The sequence below is a fragment of the Poecilia reticulata genome, linkage group LG20, assembly GCF_000633615.1.
Source record: "Poecilia reticulata strain Guanapo linkage group LG20, Guppy_female_1.0+MT, whole genome shotgun sequence".
In the NCBI taxonomy this organism is placed as follows: domain Eukaryota; kingdom Metazoa; phylum Chordata; class Actinopteri; order Cyprinodontiformes; family Poeciliidae; genus Poecilia; species Poecilia reticulata.
The window spans coordinates 23,408,322-23,428,548 of NC_024350.1; the positions used below are offsets into that span (position 1 = coordinate 23,408,322).

The 20,227-nt window shown below is 37.7% G+C and overlaps 2 protein-coding genes across 2 annotated transcripts in view; one reads left to right on the top strand and one right to left on the bottom strand.

Moving 5' to 3' along the window:
- Window positions 1–1,120: 1,120 nt before the first annotated feature.
- On the bottom strand, window positions 1,121–11,355 carry nom1 (nucleolar protein with MIF4G domain 1). The gene is made up of 11 exons (XM_008396744.2): window positions 10,248–11,355; window positions 10,004–10,116; window positions 8,988–9,183; window positions 7,901–8,224; window positions 7,642–7,752; window positions 5,528–5,698; window positions 4,092–4,213; window positions 3,798–3,930; window positions 2,006–2,137; window positions 1,808–1,917; window positions 1,121–1,447 (listed from the first exon to the last, which is right to left on the bottom strand). Exons 1-11 carry the CDS (start codon window positions 11,148–11,150, stop codon window positions 1,270–1,272), a joined length of 2,493 nt encoding a protein of 830 aa, XP_008394966.1. The 5' UTR covers window positions 11,151–11,355; the 3' UTR covers window positions 1,121–1,269.
- A 1,509-nt stretch (window positions 11,356–12,864) lies between these two features.
- The window catches only part of lmbr1 (limb development membrane protein 1), a 38,040-nt gene continuing 30,677 nt past the window's right edge, over window positions 12,865–20,227 (top strand). Inside the window, exons 1-5 of the mRNA XM_008396743.2 lie at window positions 12,865–13,066; window positions 17,065–17,137; window positions 17,930–17,969; window positions 18,512–18,651; window positions 19,224–19,327. Coding sequence (XP_008394965.1) covers window positions 13,004–13,066; window positions 17,065–17,137; window positions 17,930–17,969; window positions 18,512–18,651; window positions 19,224–19,327 — 420 coding nt within the window. The 5' untranslated portion in view covers window positions 12,865–13,003. The remainder of the gene's footprint in view (window positions 13,067–17,064; window positions 17,138–17,929; window positions 17,970–18,511; window positions 18,652–19,223; window positions 19,328–20,227) is intronic.

Genomic DNA, 20,227 nt, shown 5'->3' on the forward strand with positions numbered 1-20,227 from the left:
GATTTAACTGTATTTTCCATTAACATGGACCTGCTTTGACTTCAATGCCGAAAAACACCCATTAACACAACATGATGGTGCCACCACTGTGCTTTACAGTAGGAAAGGTGTATCCAGGATTATTTACAGTGAGAGTTCTTTGCACTAATTTAGTGACTTCTTAAATCAACTGTTGTATGTTTGCTTAAATTAGGGGTACCGAAATAAATCTGGTCTGAAAACTATAAATTCTTCATTTGTGAAGAACTTTCAAAATAATTGTTTTCATGTCCTTTAACCACGTCACAATAAAACATTTGAAAGGGTGTAAATATTTTACCTTTTAATATTTTTCTTTTAACATTGTGTACATCACTGAATATTTGGCTTTAAATGGGAAAAAGTTCGACCTCCTATCAGCAGCAGTCTACTTCATGAACTGACAAACACTTGATCTGGTTGACCCGGTCTGTTGCTGACCCCCAGGCTGCCCGCTCTACGCCTTTAGAATAATACAGGCATCGACAGAGCTAATTTATAGGAGCAAGTATCAAATGTAACAGAATGACTCTGCTATGCAAACCATGTGGGAAATACACTGGTGTCAGCAGGCGAACAGGACAGGCCATATTCAGCGTCCCCGAGTCAATTTATCAGGGCATGTAAACACTGAAGAGCAACGCCACAACCTCTTAGTGTTCAGGTCAAAACACACAGGAAAGGGGAAAAAAGTCTACAAAGCAGACAGTTAAAGTTCAGTTGAGTTTTAAATGTAAAAATACATTTTTTGCTAGGAAAAAAAATAATACACACAAAAAAGTCAAACTCTGATTGTACAGTACCTGTATAATATGATTTTCACAAAAGGTTAATTGGAGAAAAACTATTATCCTTATTTTTATCCCTCCCGCGGTTGTAAGAGATGGGGTCATTTGGACCCCAGAAGCTTTTCAGGTTTTTGTGGTTTTGGGAATTGATGGTCTGATGGGACACCCCTGCCCCAACTGTTTACCTGCTGTCTGACCGTGACATCTGCCGTGCTCCTCCAGAGTGTTGGAGGGCTAAACAAATGTACAAAGATAGACTCTGTTTGTGTATGTTGCAGATGGAAACAAAACATTTTTGTTCTTACACACACAAATCAGAGAATGCATAATGTTTTACTTGGTTGTCGTAGATCACCAAAGGTGGATCTCAGCCCTGTATTTCAACATTGAGTGTTTTTAGGTGTTTCTTTGTGGATTTATTCCAGCCCAACAAGCTTTTAATGCCACAAACTTTGGGTCTGTTTTACAGTTTGAGCTTGGTGTCTTTAGTTTCCATAGCCTTGGTGGCGACCTGAGCACGCTCCCGCAGGAGCACGGCATGCTCAGCTGGTCCCCGAGACTGGGAGTTCTTCAGGAGGAAGTGACTGATGAAAAGCTTCAAGCCGTCTCGCAGCAATCCCAGCTTAGCAATTCCTGAAATCCTGGTGAGATGGAGAAACGAGATATATTCCTTATCAGACTTTACAAAAATGTCAAAGTGTAATTAACAGTTATTTAACATGACCTTTCAGGTGGGGTCATTTGATTTTTTTTTGTATCACTACAAAGAACATTAGAAACATTTTATCATGACACAAGCCAAACATTCAACAGATCTTACTGAAATTGTATGTGATACACCAACACAAAACATAGCATAGTTTCAAAAAGTAAATAAAATAAAGTCAAATAAATAAATGAATAAAAATCTGTTAAGTGTGGCATACTGCAATTTTGTAACCTGTAACAACGTAAACGTTTACTGCTTATTTGATACACGTCTGGAAAAGAAAGAACCTCACCTCCCAAATATGCTGGTTATCTCCTCTGGCTCAGTTTCTTTCAGTAGTTTCGTCAGGACCTGACGTAAGAAACGCACCTTGGACTTATCTAACTCCCCAAACTCTATCACCTAATGACGCAAAGAAAGGGAAATAAGCACAAAGATATGTCTTACTCGATTTATGACAGGACATAGTGGCACAAAATGAATGACTCACTTTGAGGATGGAGAGTGAGAGGCATTTCTTCCGAAGAAAGTGAGTCACCAACTGGACCAAATTGGTAAATGCACAGCTGGGAAGGTTGGACAGCTCTTTGAACTTGTCCCATAAGCAGAACTGGAACGTCATCTAGGAAAGCAACAGTTCTTGTTTAGTACAAGGACAATCCAGTAAAGAAGGGGGAGGGGCAGTCTGCACATAAAGTCATCCCTTTATTACTTTACAATTTGCTTCTTAAGAGCCAGAGTTGTCTTAATCTTTTAAATCAACTTACTGGATACTCTTTCATTACTGCCCTGAAGTTTTCCAGACAAATATGGTTTGCTAGGAAATTCACAAAGCAGTTTGAGGTATAAGCAAATGTTGCAACTGCTTTGGGCCTCTTGCAAGGCATTTGGGCTCCAAAAAACAGATTTAGTGGTTTTGTACAAACTTTTCTGACTATGAAAGAGTCATATGCATAGTTTGCTTCCTACTGGCCAATGGTCAATTTCTACAATACTGGGGATCGTCTCGTACCTGCTTTGACACTTGATGAATTAAAGTAACTTTCTATAATCTACTCATACTATACAGCCTGCATCTTTTGGAGACTCCAGTCAATATTATTTACCAGTAATTTAGAGGTTTTTTTTGCTTAATCAGAGGGTGGTAATTTCTCAAACTTCACAAGACCTCACAGTGATCAAAACCACAAGAAACTGAAGCAGGATGGAATTTTTAAAGTTCAGAAAATAATTAATAATAAAATTGCTACACATGACATTTTAGAGGTTTTGCCATTACCTTCAAATTCCAGTAAAATATTTGATTACCAAGACTAAATAAACTGAAACTCAATAGCCAGAATCACACTGGGTCCAGAAAGAAGGGAAACATGAAGACAACATTTTAAAAATCGCAAGAAAATGAAAAAGAACTACTGCGATGTTTTCTGTTTTTCCTTGACATTTTCTCCAATGTTCACTTCTCTTTTAATGAAATGTCTTCAGAAATGTTACTTTAAAAACACAAAGTTTAATTTCTTATGTGTATATGAAAGTTCATCCTGATTTATGTCCCTGGAGGCACCCCGTACAAGGGCTTCATTTTGTATCCAAGAACATATCGTCCATGATTTATGCTGAATTCTTTATTGGCGTGCCAAACATCGAACGACTTCCCTCAGTTTATTTGCAAGTCATTTGAGGCAAAAGGTTAACTCTCACAAGCAGTAAGTGACTGCATCTCCATCCAGCTTACATGTGAAGAGCAAACAGTCCCAGCAGCTCCAGTTAAAGCTCTTTGATGAGGACAATGGCCACTGGTCTCTGATATGAGCTGCTGGCTACCACGGCAGTAGTGCAGGTGATCTCGCAGCCCCAATGTTTGCACTCAAATCAGGAGCGAGAGGTGTGAGGGTCTCCCACACTGCCGAGGTGAACTGGAGGCCGCAATTAAATCGCACACAAACGCACACTGGGTGGTCATTTAAATGTGTAACTAAATATTTATAGATCACTTTTCATACTTTCAAATCTACCCACAAGGTAATTGAGTAAATAGTCATTTTAATTAGAAAATAAAATAATTTATTAAGAATCTTATTTTACAAATAAAATACAATTTTAATGCAGCGTTCGTAATTTTATACAGTTAATTAATGTCTAAGCACCATTTTTTTTCAATGTGTACACGACTTCATCTGATACAGATTACAGTTTAAACTGCAGAAATAGTGTCTCAAACTGTTTTATAATGCATAACTGTGCGCATCTAACATGGATTATGGGCGTTGCATTATTCGTACCTGGAAGCGTCGATCTTGGGAGCAGAATTTCTCTCCGAGGACGGCGTAAAATGCGTTGAAGGTTTTCTCCTGCAGGCAGCAGTCCATCAGAACATGGACGATCTCTCTCTCCTGCTTGTCCTTCAGACCCATTCTTCACCAAGAAAAAAAAAAAAAAAAACACAAAAAGAGTTTCACAAAAAAATAAAATAAAATCTAGCGTGTAGTGAGCCAAACTACTGAGGAAATGGTAAATTATGATTCTTTTGGAGAACTGAACCCAATGAAAGGACAATTATGTGGGCCAAAACAAACCTCAACAACTTCTCGAAAGCATCCAGGTAGTCCTCGCTGGTCATAAGGACACAGAAGATGTTTCTCCTGACCTCAGTGTTCATCCTCTGCTTCCTGGCCAGTTCTAACACTTTCTGGCTGAACTGAAGGAGATGGAAAACAGTAAAAGGGAGAAAAACATATTAGCATTGTATGTTCGGGTTTGTTTATGTGTTTGGCATCAACACAGGATTGTAACATGAGGTCCAGCTCAACAGTGTTTGGCACCCTTCTCAAATGCAAATGTAAAATGTTATTATATTGAATTGCACTGAGTAAACTGTTACGTTTGTCTGTGATAGAACACATTTAATTAGGATTTCCTCCTCTGGCTGGTTTGTTAGTTTTATATATTTGCAAGAGTTGGAAGGTTTATTGTTTTTTTTATACTTAGCAAAATGTTAAATAATATTAAAATAGAATGTACAGTAAAAAATGAACTTCTTCCTCCTAAATTTTCCAATTAAAAAAACCTAATCATAATCATAAGAAATATACATATTTTAGTAACTATAAAGCAATTTCTGGACATTTACCAACAACTTCTCTTTATTTTTGTACTTTTGTTCTATACTATTCTCTAGGCTTTTGTCTTTCTGCCTTAACATTCTTTTTTAAATAAATATGTCTTTAGAAAGAGACTAAATAAGATATTACATGTTAAAAATCTTATCTAAATCGAATTTGATACAATTAGACTTACTGTTGAAAATAAAAAGAAATAGAACAGTGCCTTATTATTACCAGCAAATCCAATTTGAGAGCATTTGAGCTGTATTGATAAATGGATTTCAGATTTCTGATATTCAGGATATCCCTATCATAGAGAAGAAGTTTTGAATTTGAGTAGTGCCCACATCAAAATAAAGTTTAAACTGGTATATTATGGGCAGGGAACAACAGAACTGGTAGAGAGTTTTAATTATTCAATTCTAATTTCAGAATGACATCTGGTCATTTTTAGCTTAACGGGAAGTCATTGTATAGTATTAGGTTGACTTTCTGGACTCTGAGTTGTTACATGTTACATCACCTTACCGTGCCAAGCAAAAGTACTTACAACTCTTGAATTTATCCACATCACTTCACATAGCAATCAAAATGCTAAATGGATTTTACCAGACATTTTAAGTTACAAAAAATAACAAAGTGGTACATAACTATAAAGAGGATCGAGTGGGATATGCATTATTAAATCTTTTTAATAAATAAAAATCTGAGTGTACTTTGTAGCTTGAGTGATTTAATTGGTAAATAGTACAATTCTGTTCTGTAAAGGCCTCAGAAGTTTGTTAAATGAAGATGCAGAGGAAGCAAGCAGATGGTACCAGAAGGCATATGAAAACATTGGAATAGATTTGGGTTAAGTTATGTCATTCCTGTCATTCACATAATATTTCATGGTTCTGTTAATCTACCTGTCCCTCAGCAGCACTCTGCTTTGAGGTTGTGTCATCCTGCTTGCTGATCATCGGCGCTCCGCTCCACGACGAGCCAACGATCCACCAGCGGCCCACCTGCTCCGCTTTCAGGATGTTCTCCAGAGACACCCTCAGTTTCAGGTCACTGCCTGCAGCACTGCTGCGGATCTGGGGATCAAACATTCACCAGCAAGTAACATTAAATTCATCTTAAAGGATTACAATAAAAAAGATCCCACAAAACAGGTAAGAATTTTAATTGTTTCCAAAAAGTCATGTTGAATGTAACATCAGCACTGATGATGAGAATATGAAAGTTGGACTCTGGTGCCATCTGTTGGTAACATAAAATACTGCAAGTTGAAACAATTAAAAAGAATGCACTAAGACAGGGGTCACCAAACTTTTTGAGACTGGGAGCTACTTCACGGGTACAGAGTAACACGAAGGGCTACTTGTTTGATACAGACATACATTTTCTTGGCTCACTCTTAATAACAATAATACATATGTACATATGATTACATGCGGTCTAATCATATTAATGTTAGGGACTACTCACAATAGTTATCAGTAATGATTTACCATGGCAGATATGGTTAATTGCTATTATGTGATCAGAAGTTCTTAGTTCAGAGTTTTAAGTTTGATTCCCTTTTGGAGCTCTTCTGTGTGATTCTAAATTTCCTCCAAGTGACGGACAGTATGGATTATTACAGCAGCACCTGCAGCTGTACGCACTTTGAGTTCCTTGAGATTTTCCTTTTAAATAAAGAAAAGAATAGTTATTGTATGTTTTATTATCTAACCCTCTTTACTATTACAAAATTGTGGAGAAAAAAAGATTTTGTGTCAAAGCATCCTGTACGTAGCGCACATCAGTGCGAGTCTGTGGCGGTGGGCACACAAAAGGGCTAAATCTTATTGGTCAGTTTACTTTTGTTAATTCGGCACATTTTCTGTGAGCTAAAAATGAATGAGCTCCTCCCGTTGTTCTAAGATCCCGCCTGAGCTTTTTACCGTGCGCGGTTCTGACGGGTCACCGGCTTATTAGCCTTTTTGTGGTTTTGCAAACTGAAAAGCTGAACGTTAGACAGATTGGAGAGTAGCACAAAACTATCACTGTCTGCACCTAACCAGCACAAACCTAAACCACAAAAGCAGCGGACTTTTAAAAAAATGTTATTTATACAAACGATGCTAAGTAATAGACATGAAAGCGAAGCCTACCTGTATGATCCACGGAAAGACGGGGATGTTGAGTTCCAGGTTCAGGTGGTGTCAGACATCCAGAGGAGGAGAAAGTGATGCAACATTGTTTGCTTAATTTTTACTCTTTTGGGGACTGCGGGTTAAATTCTTTAACCCGCAGTCTGAGACGCTCAGTCAGTAGGGGCGGCAGATGTGACCCGCCAGAACCGCACACGATAAAAAGCTCAGCCGGGATCCAAATGGCCGCTGTTAGAACTACGAGTGGGATCAAACTCCGCTCATTTATTTTTAGCTTACAGAAAAAGCGCCAAGCCGCCAAATAAACGTAAACCGACCAGTGACATTTAGCTTTGACTGCCCACCGCCATAGACTCGCTACTACAAGATGTTTTGAAAAGAGGGGTTTTTTTTCTGCACAATTTTGCTAATAGTAAAGGGTGTTAGATAATAAAAAATCTATTTTATTCTTTTCTTTTTTTAAAAGTGGGTACAAAACATTTAATTGAATATTTTTTTGGCAGTGCTACCTAATAACAATGGCTATTTTTAGAATTTGCTCCACGGGCGACTGACAAGGTTCCCTCAGGCGACCGGGGGCCCCTGGGCACCGTGTTGGTGACCCCTGCACTGAGGAAAACTGAGGAAGTAGACTGAAATATTTTAGAGATCTAGATAAGTATGGAAAAACAGAGTACAGGAACATGTTTAGATTTCCAAACTTTGTTCTCTAGGGCATTCTCTGAAAGCTGTATTCATCTGTCCATCCGTTTCATACCAACAGATTGTGTTTATGCATGTTAAACTTTTGTTTATATTTTTAAAAACTGGCAAAAATGAAATCTAAAGACAACCCTGCCAACCTGGCAGCAGATTCACCAATGTCAGCCCAGTCTGCCTACCAGGGGCCTCTGCAGCTTTCTCAGTCTCTCCACAGGCTCCGGATCGTACCCTGGGATCTTCCTCATGTCGTTGTTCTTTAAAGCCAACATGGTTTCCAGCATGAATCGCACCTGGAGATAAGTTAACGAGTCTTTTACCAGCCTTCTAGGTTTATAACATAAAAACGAAATAAATGCAAAAATTCAATGATCAACTTAAGCAAAACTGATGTTATGAAAGTGAGTTTTGTGTGAAGGTAAATCATTTCGCACGGCCTACCCTGGTTTGATCTTTGAACTTTGCCCCAATGTCACTGGCCTTGCGCTGAGCGTCAGAGATGAGCTCCTTGAGAGCGAGCGCGTCGTCCTTCCTCAGGGCGAAGCCGACGTTCCTCAGCACAAACAGAACCAATTCGATGTCCTTCTCTGAGAAAGTTCCCACCAGCAGCTTCAGGATGTCAAAAATGAGGACAGAATGCACCACCTGGAAGTTGTAGAGGTGAGCGACGATGGCGATGAGGTTGTCGCACTCTTTGTCCTCGCTGGAGTTCTTGTAGACCTCGTCAAACCTCTGCACGACTGTCTCGAGAAAATGGGCTCCGACCTGTGATGGGATACGAGACGGTGCAAATGTCTGGAGTTAGAGAGTATATGCACATTTTCCAGGTATGACAATACTATACAGTCAGAATTCAGTCCTCTTTGGAGATGGGCATACAGATGAATGAACTGACAGATGGAAAGGATGGAGGGAGGGATGAAAGGAAGGAAGATGGACGGATGCATATTTTATTTTATTTTAAAACACCAGAAAATGTGAACTGGAAGTAAAAAAAAAAAGAGAAATATTTACCATGCCGACATTAAGACTGGGAATACAATCTGAAAATATGAATTTATTTTCAAATGCCATATTTACCCAAATCTGGAAAACCCTTTAATAAATTTCAACCTGTTACAGACATTGGAGGAACCTTGTGGGATAATACCAAAGGGAAATTAAACCATGATTTAAAAATCTTACCCTAGTGATTGATGAAAAAAATACTAAATTAAAATCAAACCTGTAAGAATATATTAAATAACTGGAAGAAATAGTCACTGCTTTTGAGTCATTTCAAAAAAGATTGAACTTAAAACATGTAGAGAAAGGAGATACTTTTGAAAACTGAACCAAACAAATAATAATATATCCAAAGTTAATATGACGGAAAAAAAGCATCTGCTTCTCACAAACTGCAGCAAAGGCATAAACATAAACGCAATACCACAAAGAAAAATGAAACTCGGCAGTCTGTATGACGTCCGTGTTCCTCTCTCTCATTTCAAATCTAAAATATTCGAGGCAAAGAACTGAAGGGCCTCACCTCCAGCCCCACAGCGTGATGAAGGATGCTGACGAGCAGCACGTGCTCCATCAGCAGCCTATCGGGCATCAGGGTGGGAGTGACGCAGGCTGCCAGCAGAACGTCCGTCAGCGTGTCGTTCATGTCCTTCCTGCTGCAGCTCATGTACAGCTCCTCCAGCTGACCACAGATAGAGGCCATGTTGGCCTCGCTCAGCCTGAAAACGGTACATTGATAAGAATAAAACACATCCCTGAGAATGACGATTCTAGTTTAGGAAATTGAGAGGAGGACAGGGTGCAGGTTTATTATCAGTTGTCGCCATCAGGATTTTGTCATGTAAATCGTAAAGGAAGAAAATTTATGAATGTTTGAAGGGCGGTGAGGACTGCAGTTGATGATTGGACTAATAAAACATAACTGTAGAAAAAAATGAAGACATGAGATCGTTTGTTTTTATCCAAGGGATCCAGACTGAGTGAGTTATCTACAACTTAAATAAATAAAATGTACGGTAAATCAAAACTAATGTTTCAAAATTCTGACTTTCCTAGAACTAGATAATAACACAATTTATGAATATGCAATGGAGAATATATACTTTTTTGTTCTTTCAAAAGAATTTAAGGGTTTAAGAATTCAGAACTTAATTGGCTACGGTATGGTTAGGGATGCAGTTGATATTGTTCTTAAAAGATTCACAGAAATAAATAATGCATGGCATCCTTCAAATGATGGCCCAAGAATTTACAATTCACATATATGGGGAAAAACACAACTTCTTGCAATTTTCTTAATCTGACACTTGAAGGATTAGAGATTCAGACAAATCATTACTATTTGTCATGTTTATGGCATTAATTAAAACAAATTAGAAGGATATGACATAATAGTTCAAGCGCAACCTTTAACAGAGCGTTTTTGTATTCAAGTGAAAATGTGGTGCTAAATATGAGAGGAACCTGAGAGGTTAAATATTCAAAACTACATTTTTCATTTCTGTCTGAATTATTTGTGCTGCTGCAGGAGAGTGTTACCTGTTCAGCAGGCCTTTCACTTTCCTTTTCAGCTTTTCAAGCTCAGCTTTGCGTTTGTCATCTGCGATATTTCGCAGCTGAGGTGGGACATACTTGCCAGTTATTGAGGTGACCTTTAAAAAAAAAACAAAAAAACTAATTTCAGCAAAAATGCAGTTCACAGTGCATTAAATGATAAAAACATAACACAATAACTAATTATGAAACAAGCAACAAAATTATGCGAGTTAAAATCTACACTCACAATTTCCGAACTTTGGTCAGGATGGGAAGCTTCTTCGTCACTTTCCTCCTCACTTTCAGCTCCTGAAGCAGCATCAGCTCCACTTTCATTAATATCATTCTCGTCACTCATCTCCTCCTCTTCATCTTCCTCACTCTCCATCTCTTCCTCTTCAGCATCATCACTTTCCTCACTCGCCATGTCTTCCCCTGCTTCCTCATCTTCATCTGACAGAGAATCATCCTGATCCAGCTTTTCAAAGTTCTCTCTAGCAGTGTCCATATCCTCATCTTCATCAAACTCACCGTCGTATATCCCTGCTCCAGATGAGCTGCAGTCGAGGACTCCAAGGATGTAGTCCAGTCCATCGGTCACAAAAGACTGAGGGAGACTTTTCTTGTTTTTCCTTTTGTTTAATCCAAGACATCGCTCCAGCTTTTTTATCTCTCTGTCCTCTTGTTCATTTGCCTCAAGCAGAGCCATTTTTCTGGATTCTTGAAGCTTGTTAATTTTCTTGCCTTTCTTGGAGGATGATTTAGATCCAGATGACTCCGTTTTCTCTTTAGGAACCTCAGCGTGCTTGTTTGAAAGGGTTTTTGTCACTTCCCTTTTTATTTGATCAGCTTTCTGAGTCTGGTGCTTATTTCCAGATCTGACTTCCAACTTTTCCCCAACATCCGAGGCAAAACTGACGCTCTTTTTCCCTTCATAGTGACTTTTCATTTTGGCTTTTTTCAGTCTTCTCTTTTCTTTGCGTAACTCCTTTCTGCTTTTGGTTTTCACGGATCGCAGCTTCTGGTCTCTGTCTGCTTCTTCATGATCACTAATATTTTTAACAAACTCATCCACCGCACACATGTACTTCTGTAAGACCGCATTTCCTTTCTTCTTCTTGCTGTTCTGTTTTCTTTTCCCCCCTTTCATTTCTACAAACAGTCTGGAACTGAACAAGGTTAGCTTAACAAAGTTAATTCAGACCGGCGACACGAAAACTTAAGGCACGAATAGTTGCAGTCAACATAAGTAGCTAAGTAACGTGTCTCCTATTTTTGCTCAAATAAAAACCTGAAACAGCACATGTGTTTCCATGAGCGCAGGTTTGTTGACATGACACGTGACTATTTACTTCCAGGTCGCACCATAGGCGTAAAAAACCGAAAAATATGGCGGACGTCAAAACGTCCGCCATATTGGGAGGGGAGAAACCCCCAAACAAAAATACTAAAGTTGTTCCCATAAAATACATTTCAAAATGCATTTCAAGGCCCTGTCTTTAAAACAGCTTCAACCTACACTTATCCAACATTATTTAGATTTGTATCTAAATTAAAGTACTACATTTTGTGAAAAGTCTGCCCTGTAAAAGTCAGGAAGTTCACACAGAAAAGACTATAATCAAGAGAAGAAAAAAAAAGAGAGAAAAAGAAAACAAAGATACAAAAATAACAAATTTGCTCGTTTTTCATGCATCATTTCCAACTACCATTGTAACAGATTGCTTTCAGTGGCAATGCAGCTCTGAAAAACAAAACAAAACAAAAAACAAAAGAAAATGTGGGACATTTCCCTACATACTCGGAAGGGGAGAAAATGTAGCATTATCTGGTGGACAAACAAAGATTAATAATTGATGGCTATCCAAATGAAATTTTGACAAAAGAATGTATTAATTAAACTTTATATATATTCAACACATCGTACATGATTTAAAAATCAAATAAAACAGAGAAACAGAAACAACAGTGACCCAAATGGTCTTTTCAGGGCTGAGTCACTGAACACAGTAAAAGTATCTTTGAAAAAAGGATGAGGACGCATTTTTTCCTGATTGTCTATTTATCAAACCATTTTGATTTTCTGCCCAGGGTAGTACACCACAAGGAACCCCACAATGAGGACTAAATGTTACCAGTTGCACACTGAATAGGTTTTTTTTATGCTTCTTGCATTTTCAGTTTGTGGAAATGTGTGATGTTCTTTGATGTCAACTATGTACTACATGATGTCAGTTGATGATGCTGAAATTTGTAACTAACCAGACTCCTTAAACACAAAAAAGTGTTGAAGGACCACCTGCATTTGAGGCCACATGATTGTTGTGCATGATCCAATGGAGAACTAAAAATTCTACCTACCAGAAAAAAATGGATAACAATATGTCTGGCTCCATATTCAGTTGATTTTTAGATATTTAATAAATATGGAAAATTCCCTCCACATGTTTTTAAATATATTAATAATTTCTAGCTGGCTACTATTGCACAACTCTTTAAATGCCTTTGAGGATAAAATAAATTATTAAGTAGTGCTTCATTCATGTATCACAGTACATTCATTGCTGTTTATTTGAAACTACAAATTTTAAGTCAACTTGAAAGCCAAAAAGAATTTAAGTAATTTTAACACTCTAAAAAACAGACACCTCCTCCATGGTTGAGGGTTTTCTTTTATCTTATTGCTATTTTCTTATTAATTTTCATTCAGTTTGTTTTATTATGTTGTACACTAAATTATATTTTATTAAAACATTCCCCCTCCAATATGGCGGCGGGGATGACGTTCCAAAAATGCTTGCCGTTTAAAAGCTTGACGCTTTGAGATGACGACCATTATTTTGGGGAGTTTTTTTTCCTACTTACCACGGAGAAGCCTGACTTAAACAGCCAAAACAGTTTGCGCCCAGTGGAGAGCGATCCGCAGTTGTGTGGCAGTTGTTGCCAGTGAGGCAAGCTAGAATGTAGAGAACCTGTAGCCTATTTGTACTTGCAATATGAAGAATGGAAGAAGACGATGTTACCATCAGAGAGCAGAATTTTCACAGTCAAGTTCGAGAGTACATCGTAAGTAATGGAGCTAGCGGGCTAACGTCCTCTGTCAGCACATCACTGGAGGCTAGCATTAGCTTTATCAGTGGGTCAGATTGATTTTTGGGGGGAAATTATAAAACGTGATACACCGGTCTTCATTGTTGTGGATTTGAATATTAGCACTTGCTAAATTAGTCTTAATTTAAACTGCATTGTGAGGATCGGGAGATCTCTCCAGGGTAGTTGACGTTAGCCACAGCTAGCTAGTTAGCACATCAAAATAGGTAACTTCGTAGGATTATTTTCAGCACTTTTAATATTTATAAACATGCCTTTGGTTAGATAGAAACCAATTCACAACAAATCTAAAAGGAAATAAATGAAATGTGCTAGCGAAAACACCACACATGGCTTATAAATCTCACCAGCCAACTTACACTTATAAATCAAAAAAGATGTGAATTATTGCACAATTTATAATTTTATGTATTTCCTAGTGGTTTCTTAGTGTCATTTAAAGCACGTGGTTTTCTACAGGTTCACGCTGCAACGCTGTCAAGCTATCTTTATGTTGAAATCAAATTGTTGTAAATTGTGTCTAGGTCCACAATTTGACCATTGTGAATCTATTCTTGGAGAAATACTGATGACGTAAATGTTTTACAGCTTTGTGTAGTTTTGGACAAGGAGTGGAAAAGTTTATTTGTTGCTGTGTTATAATGAAAAAACTACAAGTTACATTATTGTACATAACGGTATTGGAGTGGGATGAATATGGGTGAAAATGCATATTTTTTTCTTTATAATGCCTCTTGCTAGAGCTGCACTTTGTGTTTAATCACACTTGAAATCACAGTTTTAATTTGTACAATATTGCAATTATAAGGAACTATTGAGATGCAATCATCCGTGTACTGGAAGTGTCATGCATTCATTATTCTGCATGCCAGTAATGTATAAGGTCACTGTCAAGAGCTGTGCACTTTAGAGAAAGTAGTAATGCCATAGTGATGCATGTAATAAAATGTAACTGTGTGGAAAATGTTGATTAATACAACAATCCGTATCTGGATAATGATTATCAGCAACATTATTACATGTTTCCCTGTTGTCATGCTCATCTGCCTTCTAGAATTGAATTGTTTCTAGCTCTATCAGTAGAGCAAATTAAGAAAACGCTGGGAAATTTCATGTATGGGCAAGTTCAGAATCCCATATTTTTAAAGAAATATTTTTTAACCTATCAAATGTCTCGGAAGCAAGCAGGCTCAACAGTTCAGGGTTGGAAGTACATGTTGTCCTAAGCGTCTCTGCTTCTTAATATCCCATATCAACATGCCTAACCTTACAGCAAGGTGTGAAGCGTATCGGTTAGCAGTAGTGTTTCTGTGACTCAGTATGTGGATGGATTTACACAAGCATATTTGAGGTTGTCTGTCCTAATTTAGGGTTAGGGTTGAAATAGGTTTACATGGCTCTGTGACAAGAAAATATGCATCTAATTAATGTGTGAATTAATGGGTGAACTTTTGTTGTACGACCTGTTTAAATAATTCTTAAAAAAAAAAAATCAAACCAGTCCTTGCCAAGTACACATAAGTCGTGCTTCTTTGAGAAATTGGATTATGACAGTATACTCTGTGTATGCATAGGCCTGTCACAATAACACATTTTGCTGGACAATAAATTTGTCCCAGAAGTTCTTATATTATAAAATATTGCTATTTTGAGACAATTTTCAAGTAATATAATGGTAATGGGATAATAATGCAAAAACACATCCTCAAAATCAATCAACTTTGAATTCTAATGAGCATTTAACACTGTAATTGGAAGACATTTTCAATAGCAAAAATAAATAAACAAAACAACAGAGACAACAAATCAAATAAATCAAAAAGTCTCTGTAAACAAATGTGTCCTTCAAAAAAGGGCTAGTTGAGAGGCTGATGACTTGTCATCCAGTTTTTGGTAGAAAGAGAAAAGAGAATGACTATGAATCATGCAAATGGAAATGATTGAGTTTGTTTTAATTTATCATGGATTAATTGATCTATTGCTTATTGCGACATTTTATTTTATCTCACAATGCTGCTTTTTTTAAAAAAACCAAAAAATAAAGTTCTGTTCCATATTATATGAATAAGTTTATTATCCGGCATAGCTGTACAAACATTTGATGATACCAGCTGCATAATATTGTATATTGTGTAGGAATGTATGACATATCAACATTAGCCAATGTCTATCAATTTTTAACTTATTGTTATTGGTCCCATAAGTAAAACTGGGCTGATCTTAATAAACTTGATTTATTTCCTTCTTGTTGCCGTTTGTGTGTTTTGCGAGGGATTATCTGTGTTGTATTTGTTTGGGCATGTGACGGTGATCATGAAGCAGCACAAATTTAAATGTCAGCTGTAAATATGGGTTTAAATGTTCATTTTGGTGCTAAGATTGTGGAAGGCTGCGATGTCAACTTTGACCCTGAACATCTTAGCAATTACAAGTGATGTCTGGTGTAGGCATCAAGCATGGGAACACGCCATGCTTAAAATGACCTGATTTCCGTGAATGTTTGATGTGTGACTTAACATTTTCTATATTTCCTTTCCAGTTTTCTTTCTGTACTACAAAGGCATAAAATACTATCAATGAAAAGGGTTAGAGATTTTTGTACTGTGCTTGGAACAAAGAAGATACTGCACGCCATTTTCTTTGACTTGGTGTGTAATTATCTAGTCTAAGGAGTAAACAGGGCGTAACCAAGATTTAAGTGTTGGCAGATATGCTCAGAATGAGCCGTTTATTTTTCAGTTTGTCTTTCTGTTTCTGTTGTAAGCTCGTTTGTCAGAACTCGGCACCTGGTTCTCGATTATTCTGGATTGTTTTGGGATTGCGGTAGATTTCTCTTGACTTTGGTCAGTGTTAGTGAAATCGTGTGTAGCTTTAAATGCATAAGTATTTTCTCCATTTGCAAGACGACAGCATGAGGCAGGGAAGTTGTTTTTCCGAAGCTTGCATATAACACGTGTCTGAAATGTATACGGTTTTGTGGCGTAATGTCTGAAAAACAAAATGATTTGTGCAGTGTTGACAGCATCCAAAGTGCTGAAGTGAGAGCTTCTAATATTAGTTACATCCTGATTAGTGTCCCAGTTGGAAAAAAGGAATGTGGTATATGATCTTTCTGTAAAACTACCCAGTTAGTTTTGAGCCTGACGTTATATCATTCGAGATATTACACCATGAAAAAAACAAAAAACAATGTCGTATGAAAGGACTTACAAATCCTATAATTGACTAAATCCTATAATTGACTAATATTGAGTCATTTCTATCAACAGTTTTATTGGTGCTTATTTGAAACTTGCTCCTTTCTCTAAAACTCTACGAGGTAATGATCTGTAATTCTGTTTATGTATTTTAAAGCAAAGTAGTCGTCTCTTGACTAAACGTAGTGATGTCGTTAAATTAGTGTACATTATCACGTCTAGCAATAAACAGCTGTTTCATGCTGCGGTGCATCAGGCCACACAAACAATATTACGTGTTTATAGAGTACATTTTTTTACAGTACATTTTGGGGCAGAGGTTTGCACTGTTGTCTTACAGCAAAAATATCCTTGGTTCAGATCCTAGCTTGAGGTTTTACTTGGATGCTCACTCTGTGCATTCTTGTGTTCTCTTTGGGTGCTCTGGTTTCCTTCCATGGTCCAGAAAGATATTTGTCCTGTGTGTCCTTGTGATGGACTGATTACAAGTCCAGGGTTTATCCCACCTCTCCCGCAGTGACCGCAGGAGGTAGACATCAGCCCTCTGTGTCCCTACAAACCCAGAGCAGCTGTGCGATCCATAAAGTTGATCAGAGTTGTCAAAAGGTTGCATCTATTCTTCTTTTGAGACCAAAACTGACTAATTCTACATCAAACTTTGCGATCTGCAAAGCTTTTTTTTAATCTCTACATTGTTTAAAAATATATGTGGATGATTTGCTGCATCATTAAATCTTTTTTTGTCTTATTTTTAAGATTTGCTTCCTCCTGTTTGCCGTCCTCTACATCGTCTCCTACTGCATTATAACCAGATACAAAAGGAAAAGTGGTACGTCTATTTAAAGTACGGTCTCTGTAACAACGCATCAGACTGTTGCTCAGAAAAATGTCTGTGTGCATTAGCTACAGGAACACTGAGGACCATTAAGATTTAAGAACAAACTCGTTTGTTCACACACACGCAACCCTTCATTGTGTTCAGATTAAAACCAGGTCATTAATATAAAAACTCCAGGAGTTTGAAGAACAGACACACCCTTTTCTGTAGAGCCAGTTGTCACCTTTAGCTCTGTGTGATCATGAACAGTATCCACCCTTAATTGTTTAGGACTTTAGCTGCTTGTAATGTAAAGACATTTGTTCACAATAAAATACCTTCTTAATGCTGACAAATCTTTCTCTGTAATCATCAGTGACTACTGAGGAACAGTCGGAGGATATGGCTAAGAGAAAATGAGAGAAATTTAGTTATTCAAAAAATGAGGAAATGAAAAGTCAGAAACTAGTCAAACATGAATCCTACAGAAATTTCCTTCGAATCCTACTTGAGTTGTATGTTACAACACTACTGCATTCTTATAATGTTGCATCTCTTGTGCCTGTTCCTCGAAACACATCAAGGCGCATTCCAAAAATATTCTTGGGGACTTTATTCTGTTCTGATGAAACCAAGCATTTGTGTTCCAACCTGCTTAATCCTTTGCTTTAAAACTCAGTCATTTATTCTGGCGTTCAAGATAAATAAATTTATTTTTGAAAATGTGTGTGATGTCCAACACGGTTAGCATTCTGGTCTACAATGTCTGGCTCTGTGACCGAAGTGTTTTTGTTTACTTTCCAGACGATCATGAGGATGAAGATGCTGTCGTCAACAGGATATCGTAAGCGTTGCTGTTTTTACCTCGCTCGTCTTTGAGAAATGATGTGATTTTAAGTTTTTCCATCTATAACTTTTAGAATTACTATAGTCTGCAGACCAACAACTTGTCAGACAAGATGCTTATTTATTTTTCAACTGCAAGAAAAATCAAATATTTGGTTGCTGATGTAGGAATGTGATTTTGAAAGTTAATATCAGTTATTTCAACAAAGAAGTTAAAGCTAATTGCTTTTGAGCTCCAACTTTCGCTCTGAGGAACTAAGATTCTTTTAAAAAATCAAAACTTTTATGCAATTTGTAAGATGGCACAAGGCTGAAAGTAAAGTTGCAGTATTATTAAAAATGTCAAAATGCACATCAATTCTGTATACATTCTAGAGTGATGCATCACACAGGTGGAACAAATTCATCTCCCCTCAAGACAACAGTCATAGCACAAAGCTTTAAATCATAGCCGTATCTAATTTGTAAAGGTGTAAAAGAGTTTTGCTTGGATTGGGGATGTTTTTAATGTGTGTGTGTGTGTCTTGGTTTGATTTACAGATTATACTTGTGCACCTTCACGCTGGCTGTGTCCGGCGGTGCCGTCTTCCTCCTGCCTTTCTCGATTATTAGCAGCGAGATCCTCCTCTCCTTCCCCAGAAACTACTACATTCAGTGGCTCAACGGTTCCCTCATTCATGGTCAGTACTTCACACTGTTCATGGATCTGTTCCTTTCACTGACAAGAATAATTACTACTTGTTGCTATTTAAATGAACACATGATTATGTCAAATAAAAATACTCTTCCGACAAATTCATGTCGTATTTGAATATAGTAAGGTTTTGCCATAACTACGCTGAGGTGTATTTGTGTAGGAAATAAGAGTGAATTTTGAATTGCCAAATGTCATTGTGAGTTACACTTTATATGATTGGGGAGGGGAAATGGTTAACATGGTTATTATCAAAAACAAAAACTGTTAGGTAGCTCTAGTGTTTTTAGGTTAAAAATGAAGATTTTCTAGACTTCAGTGTTGTTAAAAAAAAACTAAAAAAAAACTGCTAGGCTACTTGAAATCCACTAGGTGGCACCGGAGTCCATAATTTAAAAGCTGATGCTGTTAGATAAAACCTGTTTTATGGCAAACTACTTTAGCAGGATTGAGGGGAAACCAGTAAAAGTGGGTCACGTGGTATATTTAAGAGTTAAAGTAGTAAACTGGGAATTGCTCCTCTGTATGTGCTGCTAATAGCTTGCTTGGTTCCTGCAGGTCTGTGGAACCTGGTGTCGCTGTTCTCCAACCTCTGCCTCTTTGTCCTGATGCCATTTGCCTATTTCTTTCTGGAGTCTGAGGGATTTGCTGGATCAAAAAAGGTACAAGAAATCTCACATTCTCCATTCTTGATTTGTTTCACTCAAAGCTTGTTTTGGGAAACAGATGCCACACAATATCGTTGGGAACTTCTCTGAACTTTGTCATCTAAATCAAATTTGAACATCCTTGATTATTCTTAGACAATCTGAATATTATACATTTTCACTTTGTAGAAACACGATTATATTTCCAAGGTATTTCTCCGTGGGTTTTCTGTTCATTTATTGATATTGAGTTATATGAGCAGGGTGCAGGAGACTTTCTGTGAACAGCCAGTGGCAGCAGGTGCGTAGCCTGTGCCCTCTGCTTGACTCAGACAGGCCACTGTAACTGCCACAGCAAAAAAAAGCTCATTAAGCATGAAAGTCTGAATCTGGTCTTCGCTCAGTGCCACATCCTGACAAACTCTTTCAATAAGGCCATAGGCTGCAAACGCTTCAACACTGCTGCATCGGCCCCACTGATTTAAAGCCTGATTCCTTGTCACCCCTTCCCCAGCCCCCCGAAAATAAAACTTCAAAAGCACAGGCTAATAATCGAGTTGTAAGGCTCAGCGAACTTCCTCGTTTAATTGATTACCCGAACCCCAAGGAGGAAAAAAAAAAAGGCTGGGTGCTCATGTCCCAGAAGTCCATAAAGTGGCAGCAACATGACAGGACAATAGAGCCTTGCAGAAAGGAAAGGGAAAGATTTACCTTTAATATGCCTCTATCCTGTGTCACAGTTTGAAACCTCTCTGGTTTATGTCCCTCCTGGCCAAAGCACATAAAAATCAGTCCATACTGTAGTGGACAGGCAGGCCACTAATTGTTTCAATTAGATTTCTTATGTAGTCAGCTGGTCCTGGTGTGTAGGAAGGACAACAATTCTCCTGTTTGTTCTTTTTAATTTGAACAAGT

Bases quoted from the DNA above. Each gene is read 5' to 3' on its own strand.
- nom1 (XM_008396744.2), bottom strand. From the start codon at position 11,150: ATGAAAGGGGGGAAAAGAAAACAGAACAGCAAGAAGAAGAAAGGAAAT. The intron at 9,184-10,003 runs GTAACACTCTCC...TACCGTTTTCAG, and splicing joins GTGAAAGGCCTGCTGAACAG to GCTGAGCGAGGCCAACATGG. The intron at 3,931-4,091 runs GTTTGTTTTGGC...TTCTTGGTGAAG, and splicing joins GCTTTCGAGAAGTTGTTGAG to AATGGGTCTGAAGGACAAGC.